We start from the raw sequence: 17,813 nt of genomic DNA, 5'->3' as shown, positions 1-17,813 counted from the left end.
CTGGGCTCTGGATGATTTTGTTAGTTGTTTAAAAAAAGCATCATCCACCTCTTCCGCCTGGTTAGGTGGCCTGTAGTAGACTCCTAACAGGACATCACCCTTGTTTTTTACCCCTCTTGAACTAACCCACAGACTCTCAACACGTCCATCTCCTATGTCCATATCCACCTCAGTCCAAGTGTGCACATTTTTTATATATAAGGCAACACCTCCCCACTTTTTTCCCTGTCTATCTTTCCTAACCAGGCTGTAGCCTTCAATACCAACATTCCAATCATGTGTATTATCCCACCAAGTTTCTGTGATGCCAATAATATCATAGTTGTATTTATTTATTAGCACTTCCAGTTCTTCCTGCTTATTACCCATACTTCTTGCATTGGTATATAGGCATCTTAGATATTGATTTGAACTTTCCCCCCAGTTTTTTCCTGGCCCTCTTTTTACTCTGACATTGTTGCCCATGCTCCCTCCTACTTCCGACCCATCTCCCAGGTTTCCATGTTCTCCACTTACCTGCCGGCTTTGCTCCCCTGTCCCTGGCAAACCTAGTTTAAAGCCCTCCTCCCATTTTGTTGGAAATGTAACATGATAGCTAGAGCTGAAAGCCCATCAATGGTTTCTCCTAAGAGTAAAATAAAATCACAGGCATGCATAATCTCCTACTACAGTCACCCAGCATGGCTTTTGGGCACTGTGGTAACTCTGATAAGTCCCTCAATGTCTGGGGAAGCTACAGACAGAATCAGTATAGGCAATGCTACCTAGGCTGCTGTTGGCATTCCTAGTGCAGATGTAAGCTCCCTACTGGCTGCCAACCATCTGGATGGTGTTGAGCTGGTTCTTCTACTGAGCAGCTAGCATGCTTCAGGTGACCACGGGTGCAGTTCAATAGAACAGAACTTCAATGGAGTGAATTAAGGACAGCACTGAGAGCAAGGGACTCTCGTTTGCTAATCCAGTGCCTGACACATAATCTGACAGTTCTTGGTCCAGTCCCTTAGCCTTTCTGCCTAAATTTCCCCTCAGTAGACTGTTGTTGTTACTATTATGATATGTGCTTGATTCTCTAGTTAAATAACTGTATGACCCCATACACTGCCCCTGAGCAAGCAGGAGGAAATAATCCCAACTCATGAGGATGACTAATAGCCTCAACTCTTTCAACACTGCTGATCATGAAGTTTGTTAGCTCAGCTGCAACCATAACAAGGATGGGACTGGCTCCTGGGACTGGCTTTCTTGTAACACTGTTGAGCGCTCTTGGAGAGGATGGTGGTAATTGCTCCTCAAGGCTAAAGTTCTGCAAGATTCCAACTTGTTGCCCCTCTTGTTTCACATGTGTATGAGGTTGCTGGGAGGGTTAATAAGGAAGCACGGACTGTAGTGCCTTTTGTGTACTTATGATACACAGCTGTATTTCTCCATCCCTTTTGATCTGTCCGAAACTGCTATATGCATTACTCAGGGCTTGTCCACAATACCAAGATAAGTCAACCCAAGTTATGCTGCTACAGCTATGTGAATAATCTAACTGGATTTGACAAAGCTTAGGCCAACTTACTGTGGTGTCTTCACAGTGTTGCATCAACAGGAGATGCTCTCCTGCTGACTTACCTTACTCTTCTTGGGGAGCTGGAATGTGTTGTGCTGTCGATTTAGTGCGTCTTCACTAGACCTACTAAATCAACACCTGCTACTTCAATTGCAGCAGCACTGATATTACAGGTAGTGAAGACAAGCCCTTAGGCTGTGGCCACACTAGCCCCTCTGTTTGGAGGGGCTATGGTAATGTGGCATTTTGGAATATGCTAATGAGGTGCTGCCATGAATATGTGGTGCCTCATTAGCATAATGGTGTCTGTGCGTGCTTCAAACCTGCTGGTTTTGAAACGCAGCCGCCCGTGTAGCCACGGGCCTTTTGAAAAGGCCCCCTGATTTTGACAGCCCCTTCTTCCCATTTGGTTTTGGGAATAAGGGGCTTTCAAAATAGGGGTCCATTTTGAAAGGCTCCTGGCTACATGGACAGCATGTGTTTTGAAACCAGCAGTTTTGAAGTGTGCATGGTCGCCATTATGCTACTGAGGTGCTGCATGTCCATGGTAGTGCCTCATTAGCATATTCAGAAGTATCGCATTACCATCGCCTCTCTGAAAGGAGGGGCTAGTGTGGCCACAGCCTTAGTGTCTGGGGAGACAGGACATGGCTGGGGACAAGCTAGGTGAGTCTTAATCCAGCTAAAACTCGGATTCATAGATTTTAAGTCAGAGAAGACTATTATGATAATCAGTCTGATCTCCTGCATTATGCAGACCAAATTAGGTTGGTCAGAGGAAGAAACAGCAGGAGTAATATCAACCCCTCATCAAGGGCTTATTGGATTCCCTGTTTGGATTTATGGTTTGTCCCTCAGCTGCTGCCAGAATATTCAGGGACAGCAGCAACCACGTTGGCTTTTTCTCATCCTTAGATGGGAATATGTTGTTGCAGCCATCTCTTCTTGATATTGACTTTGTGACTGCCATCGATACTGTTGTCACCTAAGGGTTGAGATACCATACTGCGTTCCTCATGCAGTAGCTAGACACAGTTCACAGCACAAGCAGCTGAGCTGTACTTGTCTTGCACTGGAGATGGGAAGTGGAAACCTAAAAAACAACATGCTTTAAGAGAAAAGTAGCTACATTTGACTAAAAAGAATCTTCTTATTGGTCCTCCTTCAAATGCAGAAGCTACTTCCATTCAGAGTGACGTGACCAATTGACCAGGAGATGGTTAAGTGTAGGGAAATGGGGGTGAAAAAAAATCAAATTCTTATATGATGAGATGTAAGAAAAAGCACAGCCTTAAGTGATATGCTGCAATTATTTAGTTCTCAAAACAATAGGCATCAAGTAAAAACCCAGTTGACAGAACCTACCTGCACTTTGGATTTCTTTCTGTCTAATGATTTTTTGGGGTAACTGGTGACCTGGTCTCTATTTTGAATTTGATAGATAATAAAATTTAGATGAATAAATGCATACAATTTGCACATCGACAACCACAAAGAGATAAAAAGTGCTCTTCGGGGGGAAAAAGAACTGGCAAATGTCTTCTGAAATGTCATATTACTGAGACATAAGATGGTTAAAGTTGATTTCTCAGAGCTGTAAAGCTAAAATACAATTCTAAATGAAACAGATACTGTGTGATATGATTAAACTTGCCCATTCTGCTGCATACTTCACATTCTTGTTTGCGTCTGCATGTAATTCACTCTCAATAATAAATAAACTACCAGATGCCGGAATGAACAGCTTGTCCCAATAAGTCCACATCATGGCAAATAGAGATGCATGTACATGAAAGAAATCAGTACCAATTCTGAGTCTCAGAGGAGCTCAGACTGTTGCTCAGCCCTGGGGAGAGACTTGACTTACTCCAGGGTGACCTCTCTGGCCAATACAAGGAAGGGAACAATAAGGGTTCCTTTCAATTGGGGGCCAAATTAACACCTAATGTCAGCCACTCCACTGAAGCCAATACAATTACACCACTGAGGCCAGCAGCGTACTTGGGCCTACACATGTAAAGCAGGGAAACAGTAAAGAAATGTATAAGAGCCAACAGGAATGAATCCCAGGGAATAGAGACATAATACACTTTACTTGCCTTCCAGGACTCAATCTTCTTCTCATTTTTCTGGATTAGGAAATCTTCAGCTATGTCCCGTATCTGTAGCTGAACACAAGATTATCAGAATGTTCATATGCCAAGCGCTAAACTTTTCTTACTTAGTGGGCAGGCTAAAATGGGTTTGGATATAAAATGCTCCCAGGTTTTAAGTCATCTGCTTTGGAAAGGGTAGACTTGATCAGGCAACTCCTTTCCAGCCAAAACACCCACTTAAATCAAGGGAATATTGTCTGACTCAGAGCTGAGTGGTCAAATCCAGTGTGTTTGGTCACCCCGAGTTATTAAGACAGATGGAAAATGTCCGCTGGTTCCACTTCTACTAAATAAATGCTCCACAGCAGCTGTTCTCAACCAGGTTCTAAAGCACAGAGCCCAGCATTTCTTGCGGGGCTGAAAATGGGTATGGAACCAAAGACCAAAGCCCTGGTACCCCTTGTGGGGCTGAAGGCAAATCCTGGCACCCAGGGCTGAAACCAGGAGTGGAAACGAAGGTAATCCTGATCCCTGGTCCTTCCCCAGGTCTAAAGCCCTGAGACCCAGTGCCCCCTGCAGGTCTAAAGCCAGGAGCAGAGCTACAGGGCTGAAGCCATGAGTCTCAGCACCCCATGCAGGGCTTAAACGAAGTCACCCCCTTTCCCATGGCGAAATCCCAGCTCCTCCTTTCCCCTGCCTGGGGGCTGAAGTCTGGAGCACAGAACTCTCTCCTCCCTCAGCTGAAGCTCTGAGCCCCACGTTGGGTGGCTGAAGCCAGGCGACCTGGAACTCCCAACCCCCTCAGGGCCCTGTAATTGTTATGTTGCAGTGGGAGCAGGGGAGGTAGATCAGGAGGAAAAAGGTTCAGAACCCCTGCTTTACAGGACATTTTCATCCTTTTACTTCGTGGTAAGATAGGGAACCCAGCAAAGAAATGTAAATGAGGTAGAAAAAGACTAAAACAGACCCTATGATTATTACAAATCATGGTCTTGCACAACAATTTTGGCTTATTTAAAAATCTACAAAATACAGGCTTGGGGAAAGTGTCCAGTGTTCTAAATCAATGAATGGAGAGATGCATGATCCAATGTGCCTACACTCTGGAAAACCCTTTAAACCTCTTCATGTTTGGAAAAAAAAAAAGAATTAAAAGCAAGTCACGTCTGCTTTGCATTAATTCAGTGCCTGGTTGGAAATGTAGATTTCCCCTCAATCAATACAATACAAACTCTCAGTTCAGTTTGCGAGAATGGCTGGTAAAAAGAAGATTTTTGCTCTTCTCAGCACTAGTGTAATATTCCCCTCCCCACTTCCATCCCACACTCAATACACAGTCATAGAAGTCAGAGAGGTGGAAACTATGCCCATCCCCTAGCTTTTTTGCTATGGGCTGTGCCAGCAAGAAGAAAGCTCTCCCCACTCCAAACACTCATGTGTAATTTAACTGACCATTCTTTCATGCAACCAGTCAGAACCAGGCCTGCAGCCAGCCAGTCTTCCCTATTGGCAGCTCTGCAGGAGGCCTGGAGTAACTCCTGTAGGCTATACAGCTTCAGATGGCAGGACATGGGTGGCTGAGAAACTGGGGCAGCAGGGTGTGGGAAGCCTGCTCATTTGCTTGTGTTCTTGTCTCCCTGAGCACCTCTGCAACTCTTTTCCAGGGAGCTGGATTTCTTCTGGGTGTGAATAGGCGGAGGAGTATCAAGGGTGAGCTTTACTGCAAATTTTCAACTTTTTCCCCATGTGGGCTGGCTGTGTAGGCAGCATCAACTGCCTTCTTCAACTTCCTGAAAATGGTACTGAGACAGGCAAGGTTTGCAACATTACCTTTGTTTTCCTATGTGCTCCAGGTTGTTCTTTTGCCAGGAACAATGGCAGCCACTTTTTTTCTAGCCTCATTTGGACATACTTTTGAATTTCTAGCAGAACCGCTGAGGAAAGTCGATCATGAAGCATGTGCCCCCAGCCTCCACCTGACTGCATTAGCTACACAATCCAAAGGCAATAATAGGTTAGAGAAGCTTTTTTGTGTATGAGCAAAAGGCACTTTCCTTGTGACAGATACGATGCTATGGAAACCTGGAATGTTCAAAGGCGATTGTGTAAAGTTCATAAATATTAAGTGTATCTTTATAGGCTGGCTAGTGTTTGCGTTCCTGGCTCAGTAGGTCAGGTAAGGGATGATTCCTGCAGGAATTGAAGTCAATGGGATAAATTCATGCAAATTCCCAATAACATAACAATGAAAGTAGCAAGTCTTTTTCAAGTTTCAATCCCTGAAGATAGCTTAGACTGGCCTCACCTTGTTCAAAATCTTGCCTCACAAAAGATTTCAAACTGCATAACATACCTGCCCTGAGCTGAGGAGATCTCAGGCACACCATCCAAAAATGACAGGACAAAGCAGAATCAGGCCCTGTGAATGTGTGTTCGATCTATCGGAGTGTCCAAGTGGGAGATGGGAGAGCCATCTCATAAGGTAGGCATACATATAAGCTGTTTATTATTTTTCAGTTGTGTTTTCTCTGAAATTATTAGTACTTTGCTTTATAAGAGCTGGCTGATCACTGACTAACACTGTCTATGACCCAGAGAAAGCATACTGAAGGTGCTGACCTGAAGTCAAATCTGTTTGGGCAATCAGTGTGAGCTGTAGGACCAACACACTTAAACACAAGCTCAGCTTTTACCAAAGCATATGCTCATCCAAGGATCACATAAAATAGAGCAGAATGAAGTTGCCCTATCTATAAGAGAGACATATGGTCTACAGAGACTATGGTTGATGCATAAAATACTCTATCCTGATCCAAGCAAATGTTACAAGCATCATGACAGAACACAGTAGAGGTTGAACCTCTATAGTCCGGCAGCCTGGGGATCTGACTGGTATTGAACAAGAGAATTTACTGGACCATGGGAGGTCATTATTGTCTAGCAATACTTCCACTGTATACTGGGCTCTTAGAAGATATACTGGAGCTATATAACAGCACAAAGCACTGACAGCCAGGACAAGAGGCTGTAAACAAACTTTATGGGACCATGGGAAACGTGGCCACACCCATGGCAAGTGGATATCTGGCTAATCAGATTCATGCCAGATTACGGATAGGGTCGAAGGAGAGACCGTGCTGGACTAGAGAGGTTCAACCTGTACCACCTGCTTTAGTCATATAGTTACACTGGTGGTTTTACCTCCATACTAAATACAACAGCTGGAACAGATACTACGGTTGGCTTAAAGTCCCTTTTCGAATGCTTCTTTCTAAACTATACCATGAATTCCTGAACTGAAGCCTAGGATCTGAGCCATGGGGCATAAATTAATTAGGCACTGAGAAACTTTTGAGGACAAGAGAGCGCCTACCAAAGGGATGCATTACACCTTATCCAAAATGGAACAGGACTGCTGGAGTGGAAACTGATTAGGCTTTAGGAGATTTGTTTAAATGCAGGGCTGAGGGAAAGCTGGTGAGTTCTGAGGGCCCTTAGATTAGACACAGGTATCTGTTAGGGATAAAAAAATACCAAAGTCATTTTCAATTAAAAATTCTGTTAGAAAAATAAAATTTTGCATGCAACAAGTAGCAGCTAATTAAAGTGGATGTCTCTCCGTCAACACAAGATTTTGCTAAAAAAATACATATCTTTGCATAATTGTTAATGTGACAGTTTGGAGAATCTGTAGGCAGCTGATGACTTCTGTTTGAAACTGGAGTCTCTCTATGTATATGTGAGTCAGATTGCAAACTCCGAATGTGGGGAGTATTTGCCTCAGCTCACTATGGTAGCAAAACAGAAAATAACACCCACAAGAGGTGACAGGAAACATTTTTGCATCTGGCACTGGGCTAACAATATAGAGTTGTTAAACTCTGGTGATCAGCCATTAAATTGAGTACTCTTGCACAAAAATGGCTACTGCCCAAGCCAACCCAGTTTTTTCATGTCTGGGCTGCTAGTGGAGTGAGGGAGTAAATAATCAACAGTTCATTTGGTGAGGGACTTTGATCACTAAACAGAGGGGACTGGAAATTATAAGACAAAAGGTCTTTCAACAGCCACTGTAGAGAACAAAACAGCATTGTCTGAAGGCATCAGAGAGAGACTCATGATTCAGAGAAGTTATGTGCAGAAGAAGAAGAATCTTGGACACCCAAGATGACTCTGATCAAACCCCAAAGAACATTCAAAACTGATGAGTAAACTGAGTTAGGGAAAAGTGTAAAGGCACGTTACCAATTTGTCTAGATCTGTATAATTCTTTAGCCATTGGCAGAAAATAATGATTTCTTTTGGAACCTTGAAAAGTCAGCGTGGCTATCTGTTTCCATCATCACATGTCCCTAAGGAAGTGAACTGTAAGCTTGAATACCTACAAAGTGAATCTCTGGGCAACTGGGGTATCTTTGTGGGCACATCACCGGTTCTGGGGGCTTAAGGCAACTGGACTGTGAAGTCCCCTATATAGAAAGGGGTAACAGACAGCTGTGCTCAGAAAATGTTCCAGAGAAGCACAAAAAAATGGTGGAGTAGTGTAGCGGGACTACTGCCCCACTCCTGCCTGGAAGGGGTTAATGCAGGCTGGAGGAAGCCCGTGTAACTCCCCAGCCAATGAGGAAAGGGCTCCTAGGGGACACATTCAGAGGGCAGCTTGCTGGAGCAGCCCTGTATATAAGGAGCTGTTCAGCAAAGTGGAGTCAGTTGGGGCCTGACTAGGGAAGGTGGACGACTGTCTTCTAGCAGGAGAGGAAGCAGGTGGACAAAGCATTGCTGGGCTGGCTCTGGGGAACAGGAGACAGGCTCCAACTATCATCTGCCAGACTGCTGATCCTGATATAAGGGCCAGAAAGGTATAAGGGGTCATGGGGAAGTGGCCAAGGGAAAGAGATGCAGTTAAGGGAGAGGGGAGGAGGGCAGGACAAGGCTGCCACCAGGGGGTCCCTGAGCCAGGACTCAGCGTATTGGGTAGGCCAAAGTCCCTCCCTTTCCCCATTATACCACACCTAGCCACACTGAGGAGTGGCCTATACAGACTGTAGCTTGCCCCTGAGGTGAGGGGCTAGACTGAGGCTGCCGTGGGCCACAGTGATGGACATATGGAGGCAAGACCGATTTAACCCCCTGGAAGATGGCAAGAGACTGCAGTGGACACTGCTGGAGAGCAGCGCCCTGAGGAGGACGCCACGGTCAGGGAGTGCCGCAGGTTCAGATATGCAAGAAAGCCAGGAGCAACGTGGATGACACACCAGCCAGGCAAGGGCACCCTGTTGACAAAGAGCTAACCCCCAGGGTAACCAGCATAGGGGGCGATGGTGGTGAGTCCTGCCCCATTACAAGGACCCTATTCATGCTCAGGAAGCTTAAAGCCTGTATGCCTAGTATGTGAGAGTCAAACACAGCAGCCTGCAGAGTGACCAGCAGGGGGAATTCCACCAGAACTGGGACAGCTAGGTATAAACGCTGTTTTAGGTACTGATACCTGGTCTTGTTGTTCTTTTGTAGCTGGGCTATTGGGCCCAAAGAAGTATTTTTTATTCAGGTACTTGTTTTTAATGTCTTTAGATTTTTCCTCTCTCTTTTCTTTTTCCTTATGAAGCATCCTTCTGAGTTGTTCGATGTCTATCCAGCACATAAGATCCATGCTACAAAGAAATTAATGAGAATATTCTTCATTATTCCATGTTGATAACATTTTCTTCAGCATTCTAACAAGTTACTATTTTAATTACAATCGACAGCAATGGAATCAAGCATCCAGATCTTGAATTCGGTACTGGAGGAGCGGTGGTTGACTTTTTGCCTCAGTTATTCCCTGGCAGGTATGAAAAAAGCTCCTATGAGAATGACTGTGACACTTCTTCAAAGCTCACATGTAGAAGGGAATGCCTTCAAATTTTGGTCTATAATAGACCAGACCAAACAATTTCTTTGGATTTGCCTCTTGTGCTCTTGTTGAATATATATATTAATACATTCCTATTTCCTCACTTATTTTATCCATATTAAAATATGAATAATTTCTACATAAAATTCTTGGCCTGTAAATTTCTCATAATCAGTTCAATGTGGGTACTTGCCATTAAAAATGCCAGTTGTTTAGTGAGTTAATCTTGACTGGACACACAGGTTAAATTATACTGGTTTTATTCCTTTATCGCACAAGAGAAATATTCAGATACTCACATTATCAAGTTCACTTTCTTTGACTAGTCTCTATTAATATTTGGTGTTTCTGTGAACATTTCTGACAGTAACTCGTTTGCTAGAATATTTGCAGAAAGTGAAACAAGCAGAGGCAGACCCAGCCAAACCACTTCAATGCATCGTTCTAATAAATATTTGATGACTTTTTTATTTCATTTTTTGCAGTATTAGCTCATGGGTAAGTTTTACAAAACAATCTAATTGATTTAGAAACTGAAGTCCCATTTTCAAAAGTCACTTGGGTACTTTGGAGTTTAATTCCTAGTAGGACCTAGGATCCTTGGTAGAGCTGCTTGGAAAAATTCTAACAGAACAATGTTTCATTGGAATTTGCCGATTTGTCCAAATTGGAATGTATAACAGAGACTGTTTAGTTTCAAAAAAGTTCATCTGGAATGTAGCCTCATTTCCTAGCAATTTATCCACCCAGTCCCTTGGCAGCCCATCATGCAGAGTGCCTCAGAGTTGGGGACCGCAGAGCTTCCAGGGTCCGCAGCTATTGGACTGCTTGCCGGGTAGACTGCCTCAGAGCCAGAGACCCCAAAGCTTTCGAATCAGAATGAAACTGCAGTTTAAAAATCTCAATCCACCATGAAAGAAAGCCTTTTCTCCACACAGCTGTACTCATAGGTCACTTGGGCACTTCTGATTCTTCTGCTCCACACTTGGTCTATAATTATATTTCTATTTACCCAGGGCCAGTAGACAACACCCTCAGCATTAGTTTAAGGAACCCAATTTAAATAAACACTTGGGTGTAAAAAGGGCTTAAGAAGGCTGAAAAGGGGCATGTTTGAGGTCTTTTCAGCAGTTACTTAAGAAGGGAGTACTTTCACAATTCTCTGGAATGTTACAAATAGGGGGACGAATGTGGGAAGATATAAGGAAGTTAGGGAGAAAATCCACATTTACTTCAGTTTAGAAGGTTATCTTACATATGTAGGCTCTAATTTTGAAAACTGGCTCTGTGCATAAGTTACACATGCAGTTACTGTGCTTGTGTACTTAACTGTGTTAATTGCGTGAACCAAAAAGGCAGTTGTTTAAACACTCGTGATAGCTGTGTGCCCAAATTCTTTTGTACAGATTTGCAATTCTGAACCTTCAATGTGGCGGGGGGGGGCGGGGGGAGTTCAAACTGTGCTCCCTCCCAAAAGGAAGTTCTACTCATTAGAGGTCAAATTCTGTGTTGGGTGCATGCCTTTAAATTGTCCTGGGACACATGCAGGCAGAATTTGACCACAAATGATTTCATAATGTTTTCCTAACAGCCATCTGACAGAGCCATTCTGATGTCTGAACAAAATGCTTGGTTTAGGACATATATCTAATTGTTTTTAAAAAAAGTTGAAACTGGAATCCCATAGCCTTTACATAGCCAAAACTCCCATAAAAGACAGTGTGCATTTTGAGTGCCGAAATGAGTGAGGAACAACAAACATACACTGCGGAATGCTCTTCAAGAAAGAGTCGGAATTGTTCTAACTCCAGTCTGTTGCAGATCAGGTCACGAAGACAACAACCTCTGTATTCCTCAGGGACTTCACTCAAGAGCTGTGCTTCTCTGAGAACGTTAGGCTGAGGTAGGGGACTGACTTCAGGAGCAAAACTCTACCAGAAGAAACAATTTCAATTACATAAGCAAGTGTTCTGCCTCCATATCCTAGACAATGTAATTATCTTCCACTACTGGTTTTTACTGGTTTTAATTCATCTTTCTCTTCTGTTGTTGTTAATTGCTGCCATGCAGTCACTTTATCTTCTGTTACAGGAGACTGCTCTATCATGACCAAGCAGACAAGGAATAATGCTGCTACACAGAAAATGTTACCATTGCAGAAGAGGAGTAGAATCCATCTTGATATAAAAACTTCTTGATTCCTAAGGACATGATCTGCATATGTCATTAAGGTACATCAGTGACTTTATTTTAAACATATTGGACCAGATTCTATCCTTAAATAAACCAGTTGCTCAACTGAAATTAAGGGATTTACTCAAGATTTAGGACCCAAAACACTACCCCACACACTGAAGTCAGTTGAAGTCAGACCATTGACTTCAATGGAGGTTGGGTCAGGACCAAACATGGATGTAACTGGGGGCAGAATTTGATCCATAATTACAAGAAGTATGGTTGTTGAGCTAGTGAACAGCACAGTTGATCCATCAAACCTGCTCACAGTCTCCTCTCATTGCTGATACACAAAGTGTTAAACCTCACTGATAGAAAAAGAGTTTGTTTTTGTTAGTAGGTGCTTGTCTTACCTCATCCTTCTTGGAAACACTCTCTTGATGCAAAGCCTGTAGCTTTCTAAAGTACAACGAGTCCAGCTGTCGACTTTCTTCCACCAGCTCCACCTAATAAAAATAATATCTTATGTCATCCCCACAGTACATATTATAGAAAGATGGAGAGCTGGGTAGGCAGCTTGCCAGTGACACTGGGTAGAAAAGAAACACCCGTGCCAGTAATGAGACAGATGTTTAGAAGAAGAAAAAATCACTACGGCCATGTCTACACTAGCCAAAAACTTCAAAATGGCCATGCAAATGGCCATTTTGAAGTTTACTAATGAAGCACTGAAATACATATTCAGCGCCTTGTTAGCATGCGGGCAGCCACGGCACTTTGAAATTGACGCGGCTTGCCACTGTGTGGCTCGTCCCGACAGGGCTCCTTTTCGAAAGGACCCTGCCTCCTTCGAAGTCCCCTTATTCCTATGAGCAGATAGGAATAAGGAGACTTCGAAGTAGCTGGGGTCCTTTCAAAAACGAACCCCATCTGGACGAGCCGCGTGGCGGCAAGCCACGTCAATTTCGAAGTGCTGCAGCCGCCCACATGCTAACGAGGCGCTGAATATGTATTTCAGCACTTCATTAGTAAACTTCGAAATGGCCATTTGCGTGGCAATTTCAAAGTTTTTGGCTAGTGTAGACGTAGTCTACAAGTTGCATCCCTATGACAGCCACTGAGAACAGAAGTCCAGTTCTTAGAATTATAGGACTTCAGAGGAAATGATGGTCACCACCAGTTATGAAACACGAGTACCTCAATAGATGATCCAACCAATGTATATGAAAGCTATAAAACAACTAATCTGGGCTTGTCCTGTTTTGTTCTGTATTGCTTCAGCTGATGACTGCAGATTGTAAATTGTTCACGGCAAGCACCAGGCACATTTACGGTGCTCAGCAACAACCACCGTGCATTTGTGTGGTCAGTTCAGCACTGAGGTGCATAAGCAGCTATTTGATGCATCAATGTGTTGGTCAGAATATTCATATATGGCAACCAAACATTAACCAAACTTGGACCTACAGGTTGGGGTAGCGAGCGACTACAGACCTTCTTCCCCCAGCACAGTCTTAACTATGCAAGAGCTTATATGGAAGAGAAAATAAATATTTCAAAATTAACATCTATCTAGACATTAATTCCATGCTCAGCATCACATATCTGAATGCAACAGGCCATGATCTAACTGTTGTACTGCTGTACAACCTTGGTTTGTTTGTTTGTTTGAGACATAATGGCTATGTCTACACGTGCCCCATACTTCGAAATGGCCACGCAAATGGCCATTTCGAAGTTTACTAATGAAGCGCTGAAATACATATTCAGCGCTTCATTAGCATGTGGGCGGCAGCGGCGCTTCGAAATTGACGTGGCTTGCTGCCGCGCGTCTCGTCCAGACGGGGCTCCTTTTCGAAAGGACCCCGCCTACTTCGAAGTCCCCTTATTCCCATGTGCTCATGGGAATAAGGGGACTTCGAAGTAGGCGGGGTCCTTTCAAAAAGGAGCCCCATTTGGACGCGACGCGCGGCGGCAAGGCACGTCAATTTCAAAGCGACGCTGCCGCCCGCATGCTAATGAAGCGCTGAATATGCATTTCAGCACTTCATTAGTAAACTTCGAAATGGCCATTTGCGTGGCCATTTCGAAGTTTGGGGCACATGTAGACATGGCCAATATGTAGTTTTAAAACAAGTAGGAAAATAATTTTGGACCATTTTGTGCAAAGATTAAATCAGAGAATTAATAGAAGTGGGATGAGCCTCTATAACGTAAAGGATTATTTGATTTGGTAAACAAAACAGCATTACACATCAGAGAAGAAAGCCACTTAACCCAAGGTCATATTGAAATCCAAGGTCATATTGAAACTATTAGGATAAGCACTCACATTGCCAGAATCTCACTCCTGTTAAACACTTCTCTGTACCAAGTCACCTGATCCACAGATACACTTTATGAATCTGAGAATAAAGCTGTCCCAATTTTTGTAACTGCTTGGAAATAGTTGAATTTCCCATTATGCTCTTAAAAAAAGTCCACATATAGAATATAGTCAAGACATGCAACCTTGTTTAATTAATTCTTGTTCTCATAGACACAACTTAATTCGAAGCACCAAGGTGCATTTGAGGCAGCTAGTCTTGACTTACAGTCAAATTGATTCTCCGACATTATTGCTTTTTATCTCTTTATGGTTTTATATATATACATAAAACCATAAAGAGATAAAAAGCAATAATGTCGGAGAATCAATTTGACTGAGAATCAATATATATATGGCTCCTTGGCCATGCATGCCAAGTGAAGTCAAAAGTGAAGACTCAGCTGTGGCAGGCATGGCCCAGGCCCCACTCCCTGAACACCTCTGGACCTCTTAGTATCTCCCATCCCAGTGGAGGGCTTGCCCACACTGTTCACCACCAACCACAGTGCCAGCCCTCCTTGGGCAGCTGCACCTTGGCTCCAACCTCACCCCAAGCTCTCCCTGGGTGGCCAGCCTGCCGCACTGTGGCACCAGCCCCAGCTCTCCCTGAATGCCCAGGCTGCCATGCCACAGCCCCAGGCCTGAGCAGTGCAATTTCTACGGCTCTGGCTGCTGCTGTCTCAGGGCATCTGGGCTGTGGTGCCAGCACCATGGTCCCAGCCCCACCAGGGCGGCCAGGTAGTCGCACCACAGGCCCAACTCTGGCCTTCCCATGGTGGTTGGGCAGACGGCTATGGCCACAGCCTCAGCCCAGCCATAGCCTTCCCGGGCCTGTCAGGCAGCCGTGCCATAGCCCCAGCTCTCCCTGACTTGTTGGAGAGCCATGTCACGGCCCCAGCCCTCCCTGGGTGGCCAAAGAACGTAGGCAGTTTTGGGAAGGCAACACTTTCCCTTGCCTACATTACCTGCCACCCGTGATCAAAAGTGTGGCCTTTAGTCAATGATGTGACTGAGGTGGCACACAGGACATCATCTCCCAGAGAAAGCCTGTGCCTCAAGTGCTTGCATTCCCTCCCAGAGCAGAGTGGTCCAGTTCAGTAGAGGACTGTGCCAGCTGCATCCTCAAAATGGTGTAACACTCACTCCATGGGTCGGTGCAGAGGGGAACTGTGGCTGTGCCCTCGTTCTTTCCCATATGAAAAATATTGAGGGAGCAGTACTTGAACTCACTCAAGCCCAGTGACTTGAATGGGCCTGATGAAGGGACAGAGTAAAGGCTCCTACCTAGCTGGCCTTGTATAAGTTACCTTCCGATAACTGCACTTGTCTTTTTCCAACATTTGCATCCATGGTACCAACAGAAGTGTGAGGATATATTCTTCCGCTGGGTCAAAAAGGTCCTCATAAGGTGGCTCCGTTTTCTGATAAATCTTGTTTTTCTTATCCTGTTGCAGTCCAATATCCATGCTGGCAGAAGGAGCAATGTAAGTGGCATAAAGGAACTACAGGAAAAGAGAAGACAACAATTTTTAACCACCATCCATTCCAACGGCCGCAGTAAATAAGCTAGTTAAAGTAGAGTGTGGTAGCATGCTGGGTTTTATTATTCTAATTATTCTTTCGGTCACATCATCTCCCCTCTCCTCCTCCTCTATTCCCTGTGCACTACTAAATTTTCCAAAATAGAGTTTTTGCCACAGCTCCCTGACTTCCTTACGCCTACATTTTCTGCTTATTAAAAGCTTCTTTGGTGCCAAAATCATGCATACTGGTGATGGTAATGCTTACACAAGCATTTTGCTGATCCTTAGTTACATTCAAGCAATCACAACAGCAACAACAAATGTGGGTCTCCATCTACGCGTTACACATTTTTATTACTCTAAATATTTAACGGTAACAGGATGCAGTGCACTCTACCGCATGCTGTGAAAGAGGGTTACTTCTTGCTTTTTACCAAACAAACCGAGCAAGATTAGAATTTTCAATTTTTGGTTAAAATTCAAAAAATGCCAAGAAGACTGCAGGCCTCCTGCAGGGATCGACTAGCACAGGGCTTCCGTTTGTATGCAGAGCCCCAGTGGTTTCATTGGGACTCTGCCACAGCACAGAAGCCAACTTGAGAACTGGGGCCTGAAAGCTCACTGAAGCAAACATGTATTTGCCTATGAGAACATTTATACAGTATTAAAACACTTTATTATTGTTGTTATTATCTGCTTCTTAAATTACTAAAGTTGTAAGAATATTCAAACTTTGGGGGCAGATTCTGGGCTGCGGTAAATCAGCTGAGCGCACTGACTGGAATGGAGCAATCCTAATATACACCAGCTGAGAAAAAAGCCTTCCTGGTCAGTTTTACTTTTTGGGTCTCACACACTCACAAAATACTGTTGTGTTTCGGTATCTAGCACAGCAGAGGAATATTTGAATCTTGAAAAATAACTTTTCTTTTCTTTCTTTTGCATGTCAAGGGGTGCCAAACCTCCGCCTTCCCAAAATAAAAAGCAGTTAGTAACCCTTCTGTAACTGTTATCCTTCAAGATGTGTTGCATGTGTCCATTCCAGTGTAGGTATTTGTGCACCCCAAGTGGAGTTGCAGGAATTTTTTTCCCCATGATGGTATCCGTCAGGTCAGCTCCAGTGCATAGCCTGGTTCCACGCACTAGCAGCATTGGGGTAAATGGCCCTACTAGCCCTATGGCCCCTCAGTTTATCTTCGTTGACTGACTCAGTGAAAAGAGATGGAGGGTGGGTTTTGGAACGAACATGTGCAAGATATCTTGAAACACACTTACAGAAAGGTCAGCAATCATTTGTTTTGGTTTTTTTGAGTGCTTGCACATGTCCACTCCAGCGTAGTTGACTCACAAGCAGTTGTACAGGAGGTAGCCTCAGAGTTCCAGGACAGGTTGACTGCAAAACCGCACAGCTGAAGCTGGCATCATCTCTAGCCTGTTGGGTGATGGAATCTGTGCACAGACAACCAGGTTGTTGCTCTGTTGATGTCCTGAACGAGGCCTTTGCTAGGAAGGTGGCTGAGAAGGCCTGTGATCTTGTGGAATGAGCAGTCAGATAAACTGGAGGGTAAAATGGCAGTGAGTTCACAGCTCACCTGGATGCAGAAAGTAATCTAGGATGAAATTCTCTGAGCAGAGATGGGGAGGCCCTTCCTGTTCCCTGATATCATGATGAACAGCTGAGTTGATCTGCGGTACAGTTTGGCCCTTTGTATATGGAAAGCCAGAGCCATCTAACATCCAAAGAGTGCAGGCCCTGCTCCTTTCTGATTACGTAAGGTTTAGGGCAGAATACTGGCAGGAAGATTGTTTATCTGGAGTGGAATTGCGAGACCACCTTTGAGAGGAATGACAGGTGCAGGTGCAGCTGAACCTTATCCTTGAAGCAGATTCTCTATAGTGGCTCTGATGTAAAGGCCCAGATCTCTGATAACCTCCTTGCTGAAGTGATGGCCACTTTTCAGGAGAGGTGTAACAAGAAGCACTTTGCCAGCTGCTCAAATGGTGGGCCCATGAGCTTCGGCAAGACAAGATTTAGATCCCAGGAATGGGTTCTCTAACTTGGGGTTGTATCCTCTCTAAGCCTGAGAAAATAGATCATCATCCTAGCCGTGTCTACACGTGCACGCTACTTCGAAGTAGTGGCACTAACTTCGAAATAGTGCCCGTCACGGCTACACGTGTTGGGAGCTATTTCGATGTTAAC

The 17,813-nt window shown here is 44.3% G+C and overlaps 1 protein-coding gene across 1 annotated transcript in view; it reads right to left on the bottom strand.

Moving 5' to 3' along the window:
- RGS22 (regulator of G protein signaling 22) overlaps window positions 1-17,813 on the bottom strand; it is a 103,105-nt gene that overhangs the window by 24,259 nt on the left and 61,033 nt on the right. The window contains exons 15-20 of the mRNA XM_074985436.1: window positions 15,395-15,589; window positions 12,133-12,225; window positions 11,309-11,475; window positions 9,140-9,302; window positions 5,482-5,640; window positions 3,646-3,723 (exon numbers count right to left, since the gene is read on the bottom strand). Of these exons, the coding sequence (XP_074841537.1) occupies window positions 3,646-3,723; window positions 5,482-5,640; window positions 9,140-9,302; window positions 11,309-11,475; window positions 12,133-12,225; window positions 15,395-15,589 (855 nt within the window). The remainder of the gene's footprint in view (window positions 1-3,645; window positions 3,724-5,481; window positions 5,641-9,139; window positions 9,303-11,308; window positions 11,476-12,132; window positions 12,226-15,394; window positions 15,590-17,813) is intronic.

The sequence above is a fragment of the Carettochelys insculpta genome, chromosome 2 (assembly GCF_033958435.1).
Source record: "Carettochelys insculpta isolate YL-2023 chromosome 2, ASM3395843v1, whole genome shotgun sequence".
Classification (NCBI taxonomy): domain Eukaryota; kingdom Metazoa; phylum Chordata; order Testudines; family Carettochelyidae; genus Carettochelys; species Carettochelys insculpta.
This window is presented reverse-complemented; position numbering and strand designations above follow the sequence as displayed.